We start from the raw sequence: 17,626 nt of genomic DNA, 5'->3' as shown, positions 1-17,626 counted from the left end.
AAACACAAAATCGCAAGACGTGTCCACTTTAAAACAAACGGCACTGACCACTGATCTCGCGTACATTTCTCTTTATTTACGCTGTAACTGCCACTGTTACGCAATCACAGTTTCCACACGCTGGTGTCGCCTGTACTTTCAGAACTAGAACTGCAGTTTTTCCTTGCCGTCAGACGACCATACCTTGCCACGTCAACTTTCACCGTCAACCCCCCATACGGCATGGCAGGCTGAACGCGCGCCTAAACGTTTCATGGCAGTCAACTACTGAAAGAACGGGAACGAAGCCATATCTGAGGCTTCTGAGTCAATCGGAGCGCGTGACCAACGCTCGAGGATCTGCTTTCAACTCTACGAAAAAACAACACACAGTTTGTCGCCAACAGGTGTCGTGTCTTAAAACAATTCCGGCAGACACTGACGTCCGCGAGGAAGCGACCTAGACCACAGCTGAGACTTCCTGACATGCCTTCAAAGGAGACAGACGAGAGCTTCTTTAAAGTCTGAACGTCGTTCCCTTGGAGGTCCCCTCACCTGGAACATTTTTAATTCTCTGCGATAGAAAATGTCAACATGGAGACCATGCGAACTACTAAGCTTGGTCAATTCTAAATCCAGGTTTCCCAGGCATATATTATCCTATTAGATAATTCTAACAGGGAGGACAGTTGTTGAACTGGTGAATGTAGATTCTCCGACAAGCCCATAACCACAAAATTTAAAATGTCTCCCGCATCGAATTTCTTCACTACGACTGTAATATGTACCTTTTCAAGGATTCTCACTCATGAGATTTGTTTCCATTCGACCGTATATACCCACATTAATGTAAAATACATGTTCCATCACATTCATGTAATTACATCCCTGCGACAAACAAAAAAATATTGTTCATGTAGAAACTTTGCGTCTCAGACGACAATTTTGTAGAAGAGATTTTTTCTCGACTTAGTTCTGTAATGCCCTTAGTAAACTACGCGTGTTCATTTATCCCAAAGGAAAAGAGCTGATTGATAAAAGTACTGCTACTTTGTCAGATTTAAAGAAAAAATACGAATCCCATTCTTACATAACGGTACACCTAACGCACCAACGACACACTTTTAAAGTTATTCTTTACTACTGACCGACACTGTTTATCAACAGTTCTTTGTTAGTGATCAACAAACTGCACATTTTACAAAACTTCTTGTGAATGAAAACCGTGCTATTTTTACGGCGCTGATAAACACTGTGAAACGAGAAACAAAACCAGGCTGCTTCCCCATCGTGAGTCAGAAATGCTTCAACTCTTTTAACTGGATCACGAACAGCAGCAGTGCCATTAAACACATTTCTGTAAATTCTCCACGATTTCTAAACGTTTCTTTCCCTCAAGACTAGAAAAAAACTGCTCCTTGTGGAGCAAAGAGGATAAGAACTTAAAAAGTCATAAACATTGGATGAAAGAATTATTGTATTATCAAGAACGCCATTAATATCCATGCAAAAGCTGGGGTAAGGAACTACTGCAAACTACAAGGAGGAAAAGTTACGCTACTCTGAGCTAAAACAATTGACAACGTCAGAAGGAAGTACGGACATTTCCATTGTCAAGCAAAAGTTGTTTATACAAACTGCTGTGTTGTTAAATAACAGACACAAACTGTCGGGTATTTCTTCGAACGAACCTCGTTCCATCCAGTTTCTTACAAATAACTCACTGTCTTATTACATAAAGTCCTAAACACAATATCAAGACTATGGCGGAATAAAAAAACAATTATCGAAGGAAAGAAAATCTTTCCTGTCTGACGAAATTGTTAACATTATTAAGCCAACAATCAGCACATCATCGATTGCTTTAAATGACTATAGAAAACACACCACAAAATCCAAAGTGTATCGACGACAGTCTGAAAAACAGTGTTTCAAGGTAACTTATTCAATGAGACCGTGATGTACGCAACGACAAGCTTTGCATTCGTAAATGCACGAACACATACACAGCCTTGATGAAAGCAACATATTTAAAGCCAAGAACAATTACCTCCACCGCTGTCGGCGTTTCCTTGGACTGCCAAGATCTGATACAATCTAAAATGTAATAATGTAAAACTTCGACTGTGAAATTAAAATCTCGCACAAAAAGAAACCAGGAGGCCCTATAAACACAACGGCTGGACACTGCACTGCCTAGTGAATCTTAGTGGCGCTGGGCAATTGTCAGTTGCTAAGTGGTACTGTTAACTGATATTTAATCAGTGTAATGTGAATTAACTGTTTCAGTAGAAGGCCCATTTTCAAGATCCTGTGCTCAGGCCGTACGAAATCTTTCAGTACACTCGACATCAAACGACAAGCGTGATTTCGTATAACAGTACACCTCCACACTTCCAGATCCTGTTACAGAGACATCGTTAATTTCTCATAATGGATAGAGATACGTGCCTTAAAAATGTTTGTTTTGCTACTGGGCTTCTAAATTTGGTATTGGTATTACGAAGATGAGAATCACAAGATAAAAGAAGTAGCCATAATTCAGGCCCTACATTAAAGTATCTCCTCAAAATAAACCACCTGAAAGAAATTAGAAAAAAAAATTGTTGCTGCGATCTCTTCTGCATCTGTTTACCTATTTATCAATGTTTTATTTAACGACGCACAGGGCTGGGGTAACTGGGGCGTCCAGAATACGAAACAGAATTGCGTATCACCCAACCAAAACCAAAATCCGACTTAACAAACAAAAGAAAATAGATAATGGTATACAGCATTCAGTTATTCGATGTTTTAATGGTTTTGAAATAAAGAAATAAGATTATAAAAGTTTGAAAACTATTGACTTCAATTCTCTTGGGCACCAACTGTAATTTCTAGAACTAATGGCATTGTTAAAGTATCGGGAACTCCGACAATTATATCCAAGCAAACATTTTCCCCAGGTGCAGAACACTACAGACACAAGCAAATGAAGAGAACTCAAAAAAATACATTATCGTCACTTCAACTTACGCGTTGGCCCACATGTCACGCACCACAGAAATCAGATGAAATATTTAGTTGCTTTCCCTCATGAATACTGAACAAGTGAAACGCCTAACTGTAGTAGTAGTCATATGACAGACGCCTGTCACGCCCCTCCAAAACTCTCCCGATAAAACTATCGCCATGTAAATGACATGCACTGGGTTCTGTTCACATTACGTACTAACCTCCTCCAGGCGTTACTGATCGAATCTCCAGGCAGACACAATTGTGCACGTTCCACGATATTCCAGTATGCACTCCTCTTTAATAAACACAGCCGTCACCCACAACGATGTTTGAATTCCAAACTCCTATTATGCTAAAATCAACGTACAACTTCACTGAATTCGACTTAGTTACATATCTTGTATTCTGTAAACTTCAAAGTTGAATAAACGACACCCTTGTAAAATGTTCCCATTTTTACCAGCCATTACGTTCTACTGCTGATGGCAGCACAGCTATACAGTTCCGTCCTAAGAACTGATTACCTAACGTAATAGTTTTCGCAACTTAACTTGTTACAACTGTGCTGGATTTTGTATGTTCAGTTCTTGATTGATATATTCAATGAAAAAAATCCATGTTTAACAATTTAAATAGAATTTAAACATTAATTCGTGCACAGCTCAGAACCAACACCCATCAAAACACATATCAGAAATAATTACCTTGCAATAGCTTTCTGAAGATGGCTATCTTCTGGTTTGTTGTGCCATGTAGTTTACCGACGTTTCAGAGGTCCTTGCAGAAACGTCGGTAATCTTCTACCACACTACACAGTGCAACAACCCAGAAGACTCAGTGTCGTGTAAACCTCAAATACTACAATAGCTTTCTGGTTAGCACAAGTTGCATGACAGTTTTATTTTTGTAAGCAGAGATTGTTTAATTGATGTAATTCTCATGAGTACTAAAACCTATACAGCCTCAGCTGTAGTGTCTTAGAACTTGAAAAAACAGCACATGTTCCAACGTATATATGACCACAGCCGACGGTATGTCAGCCACTGTCATGGGAATATTGGTTACTTGTGGGTTATCAGGACACATCGCTTTAAAAATAGGTTAGGTTAAGTTAGGTTAGGTTAGTTGTCATTTATTAAAATAAAACATAATAACTTTCAAGTATATGTCATTTATCCACACACATTAACCTAACCTAACCTAACCTATTTTTAAAGTAATGTGTCCCGATAACCCACAAGTACCGAATATTGTACCTGGCATTTCCCAGTGCTGTAAATACATGGAAGTTTTCATCTTCAAATTTTATCCTTAAAACACATAATTGATGTAGTACTAATAAAAATTTCAGGTTTAAAACTAAAAATATAATTTATTATTTACATTAGGGGCACTCTATGAAATAAATAAGAACTCATTTAATAAGATAAACCTAGAAAATCCAATGAAACAGATCAGAAGACAAACCACATGAGCAAGCATGACGGAAAATGTGAATAAATTCAAATATAAACAACTGAAACACATTTAACCCAAAATAAAATGAAACTGAGTTAAAGCACATGATGGGTGCACAGCCAGATTTCGACAATTTCGATTCAATTCACTCCTTGAAAATTGTATAATGTTTACCAAATTCATGTTATCAACACCAAAACATCTGCATAAATATTTTCAAATTGAAAAGTAGGCATCTGAGCAACATTGCCAATGACAGCTTTAATATGAATGTCAGATTTCTTGGAATTCTTCAGCATCATGACAAGCCTCGTATGAGTAGGTGGGTGAGGAGTTATATATGGTGCTTGGGTGTACGCTGTGGACTACCGACAGGTCCCACATTGGTGTAATAGATATATCATCAGCTATTATTAATGAACATACCAGACATAAATTACATCTTGATTCAAGAGGCAAGAAGAAGCTTGGGAATCTCACTGCTGACAGGATTACGTGTGGTCCAGAACCTGGTATGATCCCTGTGATCTCTGGTGTAATATCGAGGCCTTTTTTAGATTAAAGCCCAGAACTAGATGAAACTGCCTAATGGAAATTCAAACCTCAACCAGTAAGTTAACCAAAAACTTAGAATACACCCAGAAAGAAAATCTGTTGGTATACCATCAAAATATTAGAGGACTCTCCTAAAAAACTAAAGAATTAATAATTTATCTTAATAATCCCTACTCACCAAATATTCTTAGCTTAACTGAGTACATTACCTAATCAGCAGAACCAGCAACTATAGAAAATATTGTAAAATCTTAACATGAGTCATTAGAGAAGCTAAACACATGCATTTCAATAATGCCTACTTTTTAACGATTGTATAAAGAATGAATAATAATTTCCTTAACACATTCAGAAGTGACTCAATATTCCAAGATGGAAATTCTGCAACTACCTTTCAACATACTTTTAAATACAAAAATTTCAGCACCTTGATATTGCCTAAATTTTTCTATATAGACACCATACAGAGAAGGCCATATGGTACATGTGGCATATGCAACACATCTGAAGTCTTGGCATCTTGTCTAGAAGAATGAGCTACTTTTCACCTTGCATAATTCAGTAAGCAATGCACATGTATCAACAATGAATTCTTTCCCAGTTCTACACTACAGTTTGGAACTTCTAACAGCGAAGGATTAGTTGTTACTGCAAGATTACAACATAACCTTCAAATCTGGCATCAATGTCATGTTAAACCTTAAAAAACATAAAATATGGTTTAACTACCAAGTTAACCCGAACTGAACTAACTTATGAGAACCAAACCAAGCTTACCCAAACCAGCAAAGAACACTGTTACATCAAACATGCCTGGATAGTCTGCCACATGATTTAATTTAGAGATTTCCAAACAATGTTACTTTCCATTCTAAGATACCTTTCTCTTCTTGGTTTACAAGTACTGTGGCACAAATATGATCAAATGTATTCACAAGCTTCTCTAAATACACAAGAAAAAATATACATATCAGCTCAAGATCTCACACATTCTAATCAATATCACACCTCCCAGATTTTGCATCAAAACTTTCAACTGTAAATCAACATTTATTTCTTAACTATAACTTGATAAATGCAGGACTTCCATAGGAAATCACATGGAATTATACTATACTTATATTTCATTTAAAGCAAGAATGACCAAATTTTGTGGCATAATTGTAGCACTCTTACTTCATGTTGAGATCTCAGGTTAAAATCTTTGCCCACAGACTGGCTATACTGACTGAGGTCTTTTGCGGTTTTCCACAGTCTCTCCAGGCAAAATGTTGGGGTAGGCCTTAAAACATGCCACTACTGCCTCCTTTCCAGGTCACTATTCATTTATCAGCCTATCATTTATTGCTCTATAGTCTGAGCACTTTTTTCAGCATTTCCATGTATTTTATTTAACACACTGTCAGTTACTCAGACTATATAGCATTAAAGTAAATAATAATAAAGCAATCCAAAACATGAACTCATTGCTCTCTTTAACGTGGCCTTTACATACCACTACTTTACAGCAAAATGAGAAATATATATATAACAATGTAAGCACATACCATCCATCATGAAGTCTCTTCAAATCTGCTATCTCCATTTCGAATTTTAATTTGCTAACTTCACATAACAACATATCACGTTCTGTAGTAACAGCATCCAATTCATGTTTCAGCTCTTCTATCTCTCGACACTGGCGATGTATAATTGCAACATTGTTTTCCAGTGATTTCTGCAACTGTTCTTCTGACTCGAAAACCAGGGATAATACTGGTTTTGTTCTATCACTCATGTTTAAAAATTACATTCCCTTCACTGTGCAAACTACTTTTACACTTCTGACATTTCACAATAGCCCATGGCTGACAGCTCCTTGCTTGATCAGCCCACTGCCCAGGCCGTGGCCTTCGATCTAGCTTAGGTGTGTCAAGGCTACACACGTTTCTGCTGCAAATACAGAAAATGTACAATTTGTCACCAGGTGGCAGTAGCAGACAAGTCACCATTTGACGAAATCACTAATTTTATGAACATGCTCATTGCGATTATTATACCGTTGGTAATCCCTGTTTAGCAACGACTGAAGATCGATTAGCAACGATATTCAACTAAATCAGATCACAGAGGTTCAAAACTTTATATACCAATCCTTTAAAGATAAGGTAGATTGAGTTTGGAGAAATCACCTATGGCATGAATTCAATACCAAATTTAATGAAAATCAGCATTAAATTATATAATTATTAAATACGCAGTAGTCGCACACACTACAGACTAGTATAGCTGCCAACTTATGAGATAGAAATTCTCGTAACCTGAAATTAATTGACGTAACCAAATCCACCTAAACCTAGTGTTATCAACGACATGCTTCTTTAATAAATCGAAGGCGTCTTACAGGAAAAAGTGAATATAGCCGCCAACGTAATCGTAAACCTAGCCTTTGTGTATTTCCCCTAGCGCACAATTTCACGGAGGAAAAGCTAATAGTCTCCTAGCCACTTTAGAATTTAACTTCTTTGGAACCCAGTCAACAACCTCTCAAACTTTCTATAGCCCATTTTAATATTATTCTCTCAAGTCTTTTAGACGTTTTCCCTTCAGGCTTTTCCGACCAAAATTCTCCCTTCCTTAATCTAATGAACTGAGGAATTATTATTGCAACTGGAGATTGTTTTCTCAGTGATTCTGCTTTGCTACATAGATACGAAGAATATCACTAAAATTACATTCATATGTGTGGACTTTCTCTAAGTTAATTGCCACAATTCTCAGTACTTCAGTGTGTATTAAGGCATACACTATATACTCCCCCTTTTAATCTTGTAGTCTTCGTTCCGACACCAATCCTATTCACGCACAATGAATACAAGAACTTATAATTTCTGTATATTAATATTATATTATTTTAAAATTGCTCAGTATCTGGATAAATATATCAAATGAAGGGGTACCTACTTTGCGGAACCGTTTAGAACCACGTCCTAATTTACGCATCCATCTGTTTAACACTGCGCTCTCTGTTACAACACAAGCTTATGCGCAGCACAGTTGTGCAGTGTTTTGTGTTTCTTGCTGGCAAATTAATCTTGCAAGGAAAGAAGATGGACGTTTCGAACATGGTATAAAGGTTACATGCTGCTATAATGATCTCTATACTTGGACCGTGTGTTAAAATAGCAATTAACGATAATTCTTGCAATATTTCGTGTCGTAATATGTTGTATTTTGTTACATTACTTTCTTTTCCGTGTATTGTCCTTTATGGTCATTGTGAATGCTAGTGAGCTCTGGTGGATATAACAAAACCTACACATATGGCAACCCAGAACAAAACATTCGAAGAAAGAAAAGTTTGAACAGTGCTGGAGTTACGGTAGTGAATTTCTTGATGGTTTTTAACCGTTTAGAGACTCGATAAAATGTCATCTCCAAGTGCAGGGAAACGACGAATGGACACGGACGTTATAAAACTGTATCCTTTGTGTGGAATAGTGGTTTTAAGGTCATGAACCAACCTTGACGTGGACCATCAGCTGATCCAGGTCTCATGGCTACTTACTGACTGAACTGCCCTAATCATGAGGCGATTACACTACTTTTTCATTATAACTTGTTATTAAATGTACAGTGTATGTTAGAGCAGTGAAATTTATTTGTATGTTTACTACTGAACCTGTCATGACTTTTCATTCATTAAGGTATGTTATAAAGGGAACAACATGTAAATAGTAAACATACTACAGGCAGCACGTTGTTAGCCCAGCAATAAAATTATTCATTATTTTCATTGTTCTTGCAAGAAAGAAGATAGTAAGTTTATTCATCACAAGTGTTCATGTTTTTATTGCAATCATTGTGATGACTTCACAAGTAGTGCAAATTTCAAATTATATTTTTTAAGTACCATGAGCCAGAAGTTTGGTACTAAGAATGAGGTATTTATTTGTATGTAAATTTTTTCATCATTCTACAGCTCAGGCATTATACTGACTAGGCTGCAGGATAGATGACTGGGAGGGCAGGACAGGATGTTTTTCTTTACCACAGTGTACAGACTTGCTTTTGCGCCCCAACAAATAACTTAACTTTTGGAAGCAGCTAATTGGTTTGCACATGCATTTCCTGCAGTACTGTACATTTTACAGCAGGACTTTATCTTCGCCCCCCCCCCCCCCCCCCCCCATTCCTGTCCCTTGATGCTTTGTAGGTGATTTCATTATTATATCTGATACCAGTGTAGGACAATAATGCCATTTACCATTTTTATGTATTTAATTTGATATAGTCTAGGCCACGCCACGGTGGTCTAGCGGTTAGAACGTTGGCCTTGTAATCCTGGGGTCTCGGGTTCGATTCCTGGCGGTGCCCGAATTTATAACTTGTGTTGGGCAAGGCCGTGGTCTAGGCAACACGGAGTTTTCCTTCGGGGGCTTCCCCGGTTTCTCTGTGGCATCCGAACAACTACTCCATTCACACACAGAAGAAGGCAATGACAAACCACTTCTGGATCATCTGCCAAGAACGTATATGAACAGGTCCCAGTCCGAGAAAAGGATGGAAGGATCCTGTTCATATGGACCTGTCGTCAGACAGAACACTAAATAAATATAAATAGTCTAGGCCAGGGGTCCTCACCCTTTTTTTCTGGCATACCACTAATTCTAATTTAACACATTAAATGTACCACTAACCATATGCATTCAGGGAAGACTTATTTATGTTAATATTATCTTTTGATTTTCTTACTTAGTTCCCGTACCACTCAACATTGGCTCGCATACCACCAATGGTACGCATACCATAGGCTGAAAAATGCTGGTTTAGGCATTTAGATTTTGTTGTAATATTTAGGCATGTATGTATGCAATGATGAATGTTGTGTGTATGTTGTGTAAGGTTACATCTTTAGAGTCTCATTTTCAAACATACCAACAACAGTTTCATAATTCACTACCATTTAAAAATGTAAATTGTTATTATTGCTGTGTGGTCTTCAATCTCAGAGGACCCAAGTTGCACACTATGTTTTGATGATTAGATCAACCTTCTTCATTTATGTAGAAAATTTGTCATAAAAATGGAAAATGGAGTGATGGTCATGCCACTGGTTTAGATATTAAATTAAGTGGGCTGTGCATTCTTATTTTTCAAAGTAATTAATCAGTAGTAAACCGTACAAACTTATGATAATATTTGGTTCCCATATGTGACCCAGCTTACAACAGGGGGAGGACAAGTAAACCCCTTTTTCTGACAAGAAGAAGAATACTCATAGTAGGTACCAGAATTGGAAGGGAAACAAATGTTTTCAGGTATATATAACAACTCTTACTTGTTTAGAAAATAAGCCATTTTTTAGAAATGCCATTGTTGGAATTACACTTTTCAATAAGTTGTTTAAGGCACTTTGAAGTTAGTATCTAATTGATATTTTCATATAAAAATCACTTAATGTCATCTCAGTTTTAATTCTAAATAGTGTACCAAAATAGACACAGGGCTGTAGTGATATTTGTTTTGTTCTGGAATATAAAGGTTCTGATTGGCATATGCAATAAACTTGCTTGTATGCTCATAACAGAATAGACATCCACAATTTCTAGCATGTCCTTCAGCACATAGTTAATAAAAGAATACCAGTATATTAATGCCAAATTTTATTTATATCTTCTGTCACACATCTTATGAAAGAGCCAATAGAATTTGTTGATATTTGCTAAACTATCAAAATTTATTTGTTTACGATGCTTCTAAAGACTGATTACCTATGGTAGTTGTTTGAAACTGATCTGTTGAACAGTGATATGTATTGAGGATTTTGGAGATAAAAAGTTGTCCATCCATATATCACTGCAGTTGGTGAAAGAACAGAAAATGAAAATGCCATGCAGGATAATCTGGCCTGATGAGAAGACGGCAGATCATAGGTATTTTGCTGAAAATCTATAAGAAGAGAGGTGTGTTTTGTATTCCTTCACAAGTATGCAAAAAGAGGACAGTTTCCTTGGACAGCTTCCTGCAAGGAATCTGCATGGACCATTTAACTAACTAACTCTATGGAGCAGAGTTCATCTTGGGAAGATTTTAGGCACTCAGCTAGTCACATTCCCCATCTTTTATGGAACTTGAAGGTTCATTATCATGTTCACAAGAGTCTGTCAGTGGTCCCTATCTGGAGCCAGATGAATCCTTCACTTATATCTGACAATATGGAAAATGGCCCACATATCAGTGAAAGTTTGAAATAGAGAATCATACTTTGAAGTTTGATTCACACATGCTTTTTCCAAGAAAGTACTTTGGACTTTGTCATTGAGTGGGTGGATGTTGATGTTACAGATATGTGGGGCATATTAACGTTTTCTCCTTAACTTAGATCCAGAATTGAAAGCAAACATGAAGTGACTATATTAGGAGGGCTTAATGAATTCTGTGTTAAATTTTATGGACCACGAGGCAGTAAGTATTATTTGGCATTATTCTTGTAGTATGAGACATTTCTTGATACTTTTAAGATATAGTCAGTTATATATACCATATAGTTATTACATTTATCTTTTAATTTTGTAAGTTTACTGTTGGACTCCATCCATAGCCATCCATAATTTTGTGTTGTGTTTCTGCTCGCTTGCACATTCAAGCACCTGAAGCTTCATGACATTTGTTAAGAATTCAATAGAAAAGGGAATTAATTATCTATATATTTATAAAACCTGGAACAATCAGCATTATAAGTAACCTCAATTGGGAAACTAGGACTGTGTTAACTTTTAAATTTTCCAGGAGACAAAGAAATGATTAGGTCCCTAATCAGGTTGTGCTTGTCTTCAGCCATTGTTCTGTTTCTATCTAAATATTAATTTTGTTCCCCTAGGAATTGTTAGTTTTAAAGAAGAGGGTATGATGTTCATGAAAGCAATGGTAATAATGTGTGATATTTAGTACATTCATGCATTGAAACAAAATTTTGAGTAATTGTAAAATTATTTCAGCTCCATATGAAGGTGGGATTTGGAAAGTAAGAGTTCATTTGCCAGAGCATTATCCCTTCAAATCACCTTCTATTGGATTCATGAATAAGGTGTATCATCCAAATATAGATGAAGTCTCTGGTACTGTGTGTTTAGATGTGATCAACCAAGCTTGGACTGCGTTGTATGGTAAGTTAAGGGCATTTACTTTAAAATTAAGTAAAATAACAACATATTGAGTTATTTTTATCCCATTTTAAGCATCACTTTTTAGTTTTCATTTTCATATAGGAGATTCTTACATTAAGATTCAGTATTAAAATACAGAAAGTGTCTGGTATATGCTTTCAGCATGGATTTTATGAACTTGTTTGATAAGTTTTCTGTTTTCTCTTATAGATCTTTCTAACATCTTTGAGTCGTTTCTTCCCCAGTTATTAACGTATCCAAATCCTATTGATCCTCTCAATGGAGATGCTGCTGCTATGTACTTACATAAACCAGAAGAGTACAAGAAGAAAGTTCAAGGTAATTGATACTGTACAGATGGGCTGTATGTGTACATATATATTATCATTTAAATGATAGCTGTCTTCTGGGTTGCAGCACTGTGTAATCTGATAGTACTTTACCACTGTTTCAGACGTTCTTGCTGCCTCCATCATCAGGGAACTGGAGGCAGCAAGGACCTCTGAAATGGTAAACTCTTTGCTGAATTTCAATGACTCTTCACCACCAGTAATTATGTATGCCTTAAACAGTCTTTGTATGTTCCCAGTGATACGGACATTAATTCATATTGGCAGCCTGGTATCTCAATTACAATTTTATTTTGACTACGTCTTAGCTTCCAACCTGGCAATTACATTTTAATTCAAAGTGTTCTTTCTAATTTACAGCTGTCTCAAACTGTGTAAGATTTGAGGTTTTCACAGCGGTGAGACAGAAGATTTCTGTCTTCTGGGTTGTTGCCCTGTGTAGTATGGTAGATGTTTACCAACGTTTCAGAGGCCATACTGCCTCCATCATCAGGACCCTGATGACGGAGGCAGTATGACCTCTGAAACGTTGGTAAACATCGACCAGACTACACAGCGCAACAACCCAGAAGACAGAAATCTTCTGTCTCAAACTCTTGATACTGTGTGAAATTAGTTATTTCTTAATGCAGTTATTTACAGAATTGTATATGGAGTATTGCCAATCTTTCAGAGTATGTAAGAAAATATGCAACAGAAGAAGCCCTGCGGGAGCAAGAAAATCAAGGCGTATCTTCAGACAGTGAGTCTTCTATGTCCGATTTCAGTGAGGATGAAGCGCAAGATATGGAATTATAACGGTGGCTTTCACCTCAAATATCATAGACACTTGCTACCTGTAGATACTCTAGCAGCTTAAGCTGAAGTTTGGTGTGAAGTGTGTGTTGGATTCAGTGGATATAGATTCTCATGTCATGTCTGATCAAATGCTTTTTCAAGTGCACTTGTAATTGGCATCTAGGCCTACCATTTGGTTAAACATTATTAAGAGCATTAAATCATCTTCTGTACTCATACATTTTTGAATAAAATCTATTATTTGAAATATTCTGGGCCTAGAATGGTGAAACACTACAAAATTGTTGTTTTTGAAAAACACTGTTAACCCTTTGATGAGTATGCACACATTTATTTGAAAATGAAGTAATCGGACTATGTATGTGTGTATGTACATTCTATGCTCTGCTTTGGGTAGCATACATGCACATTTCTATTTAATTGATTTTATATCATCTGTGAAGTGCTAGTTTTTGATTGTTTGGTGATATTAATTTCAGATTCTGTTAATTTTTCATTTTTTTGGTTATAAAGTAAAATAAAGTGAGCCACTAGTAGCTTGAAGATTATGTGGCAGATCATATTACAGAAAAGTTGTGTAGTTGTTACCAATTTGTAATTTTGCACCTAAGATAGAGATTGTTGATTATTACATGATACACTGGGTCATATTTGATTATGTTTGTCAACACTGTAAAGATGTGAAAAAGCCTCACTCCTTGAGATGCAAGAAAATTTATAAATCAAAGGGTTAAACTGATGATGAAAATTTTTTAGTCTGGAAGATCATTCTCTCTGATACCATAGAATGCATGATTTTACAGCATAATGGAGAGGTATCTGAAACTAAATAATACACACCATGTTTGAAAGAGGAGAAATGTAAGTGCTAATGCAGACAACACAAAACATTTTAATTTTATCTCTTGAATTTCATAATTAACATTCACATGAAATTTGAACTTACAACATGGTTGCCTTATAATGAATTTATAACTGTACAGATATTTGCATCAGACTAAGCATTGCCATTCAACTTTGATGACATGCTCTAAATATATTATTCCTTAAAGAAGGAATTTCTTTTCTTCCTGTAATTTGAGTGCATGGCGTCTGATGGTTCAGAACCCAGAAATAAATTTTAATGTCGCATAATACTTGAATGTTGCAGTTTCTAACCTGTGGAATCCAGAAACTGGGCTGCTCCATGTATTAATGGTTTGTAGAGATGTATGAGTGTGTATAACTTTAATATAGTTGAAATTTAATATTGTCTAAGTAGATAACATTTATTTACCTTTGTTAACTGCATAATTCTGTTATTTTTGTAGGAGAGTATGTACTTTAAAATTAACATTTAATGTTTAGTATAATTATTCAACCAAATCAGATACTTTTATATTTTTGAGAAGCAGTGTCCAGAATGTTAAGTTTGTTAGGCTTTCTTAGATTTAAAAAAAAAAGTTTCCTGTCACTGACAATCCCTGAGACATGTACCATAACTTTTCAATACTGATTTCATATAAACTGTATATTATCACGTAGAATTGCTCTTGACAAGTTCCTACAGGTTTGAAACTGCTGTGAATAACTATATCATGCCCATAATAATCATGTGGTCCAGCCCATTTTTATATTTGTGATTTTGTTCGTTTAAGTGAACTTTTTAGTAATATATTTCTGTATTTTCAAATTATGTTATTGGTGTAATAACGAGTGGCTATAAATATTAATGCTGATGTCACCTTGCACATGCTATAGTGGAATGGTACATAATGTAACATCCCTACTTCAGAAAGAGATTTTCAGAACACTTAATTTTGACAGATATTTTTACAAAGTAAGTAATCTGTAGATCTCTCTCTTTAGTACAGTAATGAAATATGAAGGCAGATATATCAGCTTTAAATTATATGGCTCACAAATTAAAAGCGCAAGATCTTTTGCTGTTTAAACTTGTTAATTTAAATATATGATATATACATATACACACACCTTTATATATAACAAATATTTATAGATTTTTTTTAAGCTAAAGCATGTTGGGTTAAAAATGTAAATCTGAGTCTTTATTTCAGTTGTTTTGCAAGACACTTAACATTTTGTTGCTGCATAATAACAGTCATTTTGTACCAGTGAAAAAACTGATGAGATTTGTGGACTGTTTCACTATTTCATTTTGTAACACGAAGTACTGATGTTTTTTACTAGATGACCCTCTGTTTGACATTGACATACAGATAAAGTTAAAATAAAATTCATGAAAGCACAGCTTGTATTTTCATCATGTAAGAGCATTAATTGCAGCAATAAAGAGGATGGTGTGAGTCCTAAACTACCCTAAGATGTCATTCAGATCGGAAATGTTTACAAAATCAGAAGTGGTATTCTTTCAGAGAAAGTGGAGACATTTTTCTCTGGATATGTAAACCTCGTGAAAGACAGGAAACCATCCACTTGTGCATGAACACATGATAATGAGGTATGAACGGTGGAAAGACATGACAGGTACTAATTGTACTAAAAATCTATCGGTCATTAACCCGCAGTTTTTTCCCCCTCCATTTTGTCCAGGATATGTGATATTTGAGTTACAGTAGCAGACGTAGTTTATAAAAGTTGTCGGTTGTTTAGCACTCCCAATTCAGTTACACAGGATAACATGTATAATATAAGCGAGTGTGTCTTTCACGTTCTGTACATAGAAGCTAATTAGTATATGTGTCTGTACAGAGTTGGCTATTATAATTCAAAACATTTAATTCTATGAACATAAGAAAGAACAACTTGAATATATGTAAGTAACATGAAAACAAATATGCAAGAAATGAGCCGTTGCCTGATTACGGAGTTACAAAAACTACAGACTTGTGGATTAACACCTGAAATTAGAATTGCGTCTGTGAATGGTGAAACTACTTTTATGGTCTTTGTCTTTTGTATCCTGAGGTAGAGACCCTCACTGAGTTAATATCCTTCCTTCTCTTGCATTTGTATTCACGTTCCCTAATTAGTTGACAGTAAAATGTATAAATAAATTTGTGTATACTGTCACTTGTTTTGGGATGTCTGGATGCAACCTTTGTTCTCTGCCTCTGGTTATGTCGTAGTAATTTTGCGTCTGATAGTTGCTGCTCCACCACATCTGCTCATCATAATATAGGTAAATCCCAATTTAAGGTGTTAATATCGACACTAAATTGAGCAAAATCTTAAATGTAAGAAATTTGACACTGAAGTTATTGATCTGTGATCATAGAAGTTGAATGCTATGTGAGAAAAGATCTTAAATTGATGAACATTAAATGGGAAGTTTGCTGTGTATTGGATGAATAAAATGTGGCTAGGCAGCATTACTATGAGACTCAAACAAAACTATGCGAACATAATTTGGGAGACCCAATTTGTTTTGGACTTTGATGTACGTAAATGAAGGCAGATTTAATTTCTTTTAATACAGTTCATTTTTCTAATTTTATTTATATTAAATTCTAGATTTTGTGAACGTTTAGAAAACATAATAAACTGAACTTTCATGTTGCTATGGTTCATAATTTTTCACTTAATTGGTTGTGGTACTTCCCTCCCCCCACCCCCAAGCTGTTTCAGTGCACGCGACAGTTCGACATGGTTTATATGAACTCTGTGCATAAAAAATAGAAAAATTGAAGTGACTGAAAATTGCATAGCCCAGAGTTAAACCAACAGGAAGTTATTATTATAGTAAATGATATCAGTCTTTCTACAGTCGGTAAGCAACTCTTCTGAGCAATGCGATGTTTGAATTACATCGTTTCTTTCGTGTCGTACAAAACATTTCTCATTCTTCCAGTTCTGTGAGGTTCATTTCTGTATGCCATTTAGTTATTGTTAAATAAATATTTGATACTACTAAGATCATTTGTGTTCATCCTGTATACGCTTAACGACATTTGCCATACACATTCTGGTTAAGTGGTTTCTAAGGCAGTGAAGAAGAATATAAATTTGCTCTTTTTCCCCGACACTTGCCGTAACAAATGAAACTCAATGTGCTCACATATTGATGACCCATTATTGTTTCAAAGAGTCTAAGAGTTGTGTGACTCTTTCTGTAATGACTAGTTTAAAAATTAAACGAAAATGTAACTTTTGAATGTGAGAATGCTTTTTTTTTAATGAACTACTGTGTATGACAAACACAGCTTTTAGATTTATGAGAAATTTTGGATGGTAATGCAGCAGCATATGAAATAGCCTTCTATTCTCAAGTTCCTGTTTTCATTACCACTTTTTTTTTCGTATACTGACTACCAGAAAAATTATTCTATTACTAATATTAATTTAAAGTAAGTATATCATAAGGTGTTTGTGTTACTGAGT

General features: G+C 35.6%; 2 protein-coding genes across 5 annotated transcripts in view; one reads left to right on the top strand and one right to left on the bottom strand.

Moving 5' to 3' along the window:
- Nucleotides 1-6,921, bottom strand: part of siz (Brefeldin-resistant Arf-GEF family protein schizo) — a 48,082-nt gene extending 41,161 nt beyond the window's left edge. For 3 of the 4 annotated variants that reach the window (XM_087355669.1, XM_087355670.1, XM_087355671.1), the window contains exon 1: nucleotides 6,537-6,921. In XM_087355669.1, the coding sequence (XP_087211795.1) occupies nucleotides 6,537-6,766 (230 nt within the window). In that variant the 5' untranslated portion in view covers nucleotides 6,767-6,921. Of the gene's footprint in view, nucleotides 1-2,994; nucleotides 3,082-6,536 lie in introns of those variants that run through there. The other variant, XM_022081830.2, reaches the window with a different exon arrangement.
- Nucleotides 6,922-8,000: 1,079 nt separating this feature from the next.
- On the top strand, nucleotides 8,001-16,804 carry UbcE2H (ubiquitin conjugating enzyme E2H). The gene is made up of 5 exons (XM_022081834.2): nucleotides 8,001-8,449; nucleotides 11,360-11,436; nucleotides 11,970-12,137; nucleotides 12,348-12,476; nucleotides 13,161-16,804. Exons 1-5 carry the CDS (start codon nucleotides 8,397-8,399, stop codon nucleotides 13,283-13,285), a joined length of 552 nt encoding a protein of 183 aa, XP_021937526.1. The 5' UTR covers nucleotides 8,001-8,396; the 3' UTR covers nucleotides 13,286-16,804.
- The last annotated feature ends 822 nt before the right edge of the window (nucleotides 16,805-17,626 follow it).

This window comes from Zootermopsis nevadensis, unplaced genomic scaffold, assembly GCF_977971745.1.
Source record: "Zootermopsis nevadensis isolate Lab colony 2312 unplaced genomic scaffold, Znev_1.0 Znev_ptg000025l, whole genome shotgun sequence".
Lineage (NCBI taxonomy): Eukaryota > Metazoa > Arthropoda > Insecta > Blattodea > Termopsidae > Zootermopsis > Zootermopsis nevadensis.
The sequence above is the reverse complement of the archived record's forward strand: the minus strand, read 5'-3'. Positions and strand labels throughout refer to the sequence as shown.

Coding starts and splice junctions, on each gene's coding strand:
- UbcE2H (XM_022081834.2), top strand. CDS start 8,397: ATGTCATCTCCAAGTGCAGGGAAACGACGAATGGACACGGACGTTATA. Junction 11,437..11,969: donor ATTTTATGGACCACGAGGCA/GTAAGTATTATT, acceptor AAATTATTTCAG/CTCCATATGAAGGTGGGATT. Junction 12,477..13,160: donor GTACAAGAAGAAAGTTCAAG/GTAATTGATACT, acceptor CCAATCTTTCAG/AGTATGTAAGAAAATATGCA.